A 1,110-nucleotide genomic window follows, 5' to 3' on the forward strand; every position below is an offset into this window, starting at 1 on the left:
GCCCGCGCCTGGTCCTGTCCTCGAAGAGCCCCTGGCCTGGGGGGGGCAGCTGGGGCCTGAGCCTCCCCGGCTCGACAGCGCTGCCGGCCCGGTGATTAATGCACCGACCTCTGCCGCAGCTGCCAGGAATCTGCGCCTGGTGTAAACACTGCCTGTGCCTGCACCGGGGTGGGAGGAGGGGGCTGGAGCTGGCCCCGGGGTCTCCCCGCTAGCCCCCTTCCTGGCAGGACAGGACGACCCTGCCAGCCAGGCGGCAGCTCGGCAGCACCATCCCTGCCGCAGCGCTGCCAGCAAGGCCAGGGCCCTGCCGGGCTGGTGCATGTCTGGGCCGCGGCAGGATCCAGCTGGTTGGGAGACGCGGGCGCAGGACGGAGACTGCCGCCCTGCTGGGGCTGGGAAGGGGGAGAGGGGCTCCTGCTCCGTTGCCTGTCCCGGGTGGGCAGGACCAAGCATGTGCACATATGTGTATGTGTGCACATGTGTGTGCGTGTGTGTGTGTGTGTGTGCCTGCAGAGGTGTCTGCTCCACCCCAGCCTAGCCGCACGCGCTGTTTGCAGCCATGAGCTCATGCCATCCCAACAGCCACGCTGGTGCCTGCCTGCCCGCGCAGGTACCCGGGCTGGGCCCCCTCCCCTGCCTGCCCAGCCAGCAGAGCCCCCCGTGCCCCCTGCCCTGGCCAGCCGCGCCCCTGGAAGATCCATGTGGTGCAGGAGGCATCGTGTGGGGCGGCCCCCCGCTGGGGTGTCAGCAGCCATCAGCACCGGGGTGGTGAGGCGGGTGCCTGGGGCGAGGGGCTTTGTGCCCCGGCTGGCGTGGCTGGGCTTCCCCGGCCGCGGCGGCCGAGCCCATTCAGCTCCAGTGGCCTGCGGCTAATCCGAGCTGATGCCTGGTTGTGTGGAGCGGACGAACGCCCGGTAGCTGTTCGGCAAAAGCCCGGCCACCTGCTCTGCCGGGGCGGGGGGCAGCAGGGCGTCCCTCCCAGGGACAACGGGACCCCTGGCCGCCCACTCCCCAGCTCGCCCTGCCCGGCAGGTTCCTGCGGGACGACTACGCCATCCAGGTGGCCATTAATGACTACCTGGACATCTACTGCCCGCACTACGAGGGGGC

The 1,110-nt window shown here is 70.7% G+C and overlaps 2 protein-coding genes across 2 annotated transcripts in view; both read left to right on the plus strand.

Moving 5' to 3' along the window:
- The window catches only part of ADAM15 (ADAM metallopeptidase domain 15), a gene marked incomplete at its 5' end in the record, with an annotated part of 9,894 nt that extends 9,021 nt beyond the window's left edge, over nucleotides 1-873 (plus strand). Inside the window, 1 exon segment of the mRNA XM_019474123.1 lies at nucleotides 646-873. Coding sequence (XP_019329668.1) covers nucleotides 646-873 — 228 coding nt within the window.
- Nucleotides 874-882: 9 nt separating this feature from the next.
- The window catches only part of LOC103905541 (ephrin-A2-like), a 1,512-nt gene continuing 1,284 nt past the window's right edge, over nucleotides 883-1,110 (plus strand). Inside the window, exons 1-2 of the mRNA XM_019474124.1 lie at nucleotides 883-914; nucleotides 1,033-1,106. Of these exons, the coding sequence (XP_019329669.1) occupies nucleotides 883-914; nucleotides 1,033-1,106 (106 nt within the window). The remainder of the gene's footprint in view (nucleotides 915-1,032; nucleotides 1,107-1,110) is intronic.

This window comes from Aptenodytes forsteri, unplaced genomic scaffold (genome assembly GCF_000699145.1).
Source record: "Aptenodytes forsteri isolate BGI_AS27 unplaced genomic scaffold, ASM69914v1 Scaffold617, whole genome shotgun sequence".
NCBI lineage: Eukaryota > Metazoa > Chordata > Aves > Sphenisciformes > Spheniscidae > Aptenodytes > Aptenodytes forsteri.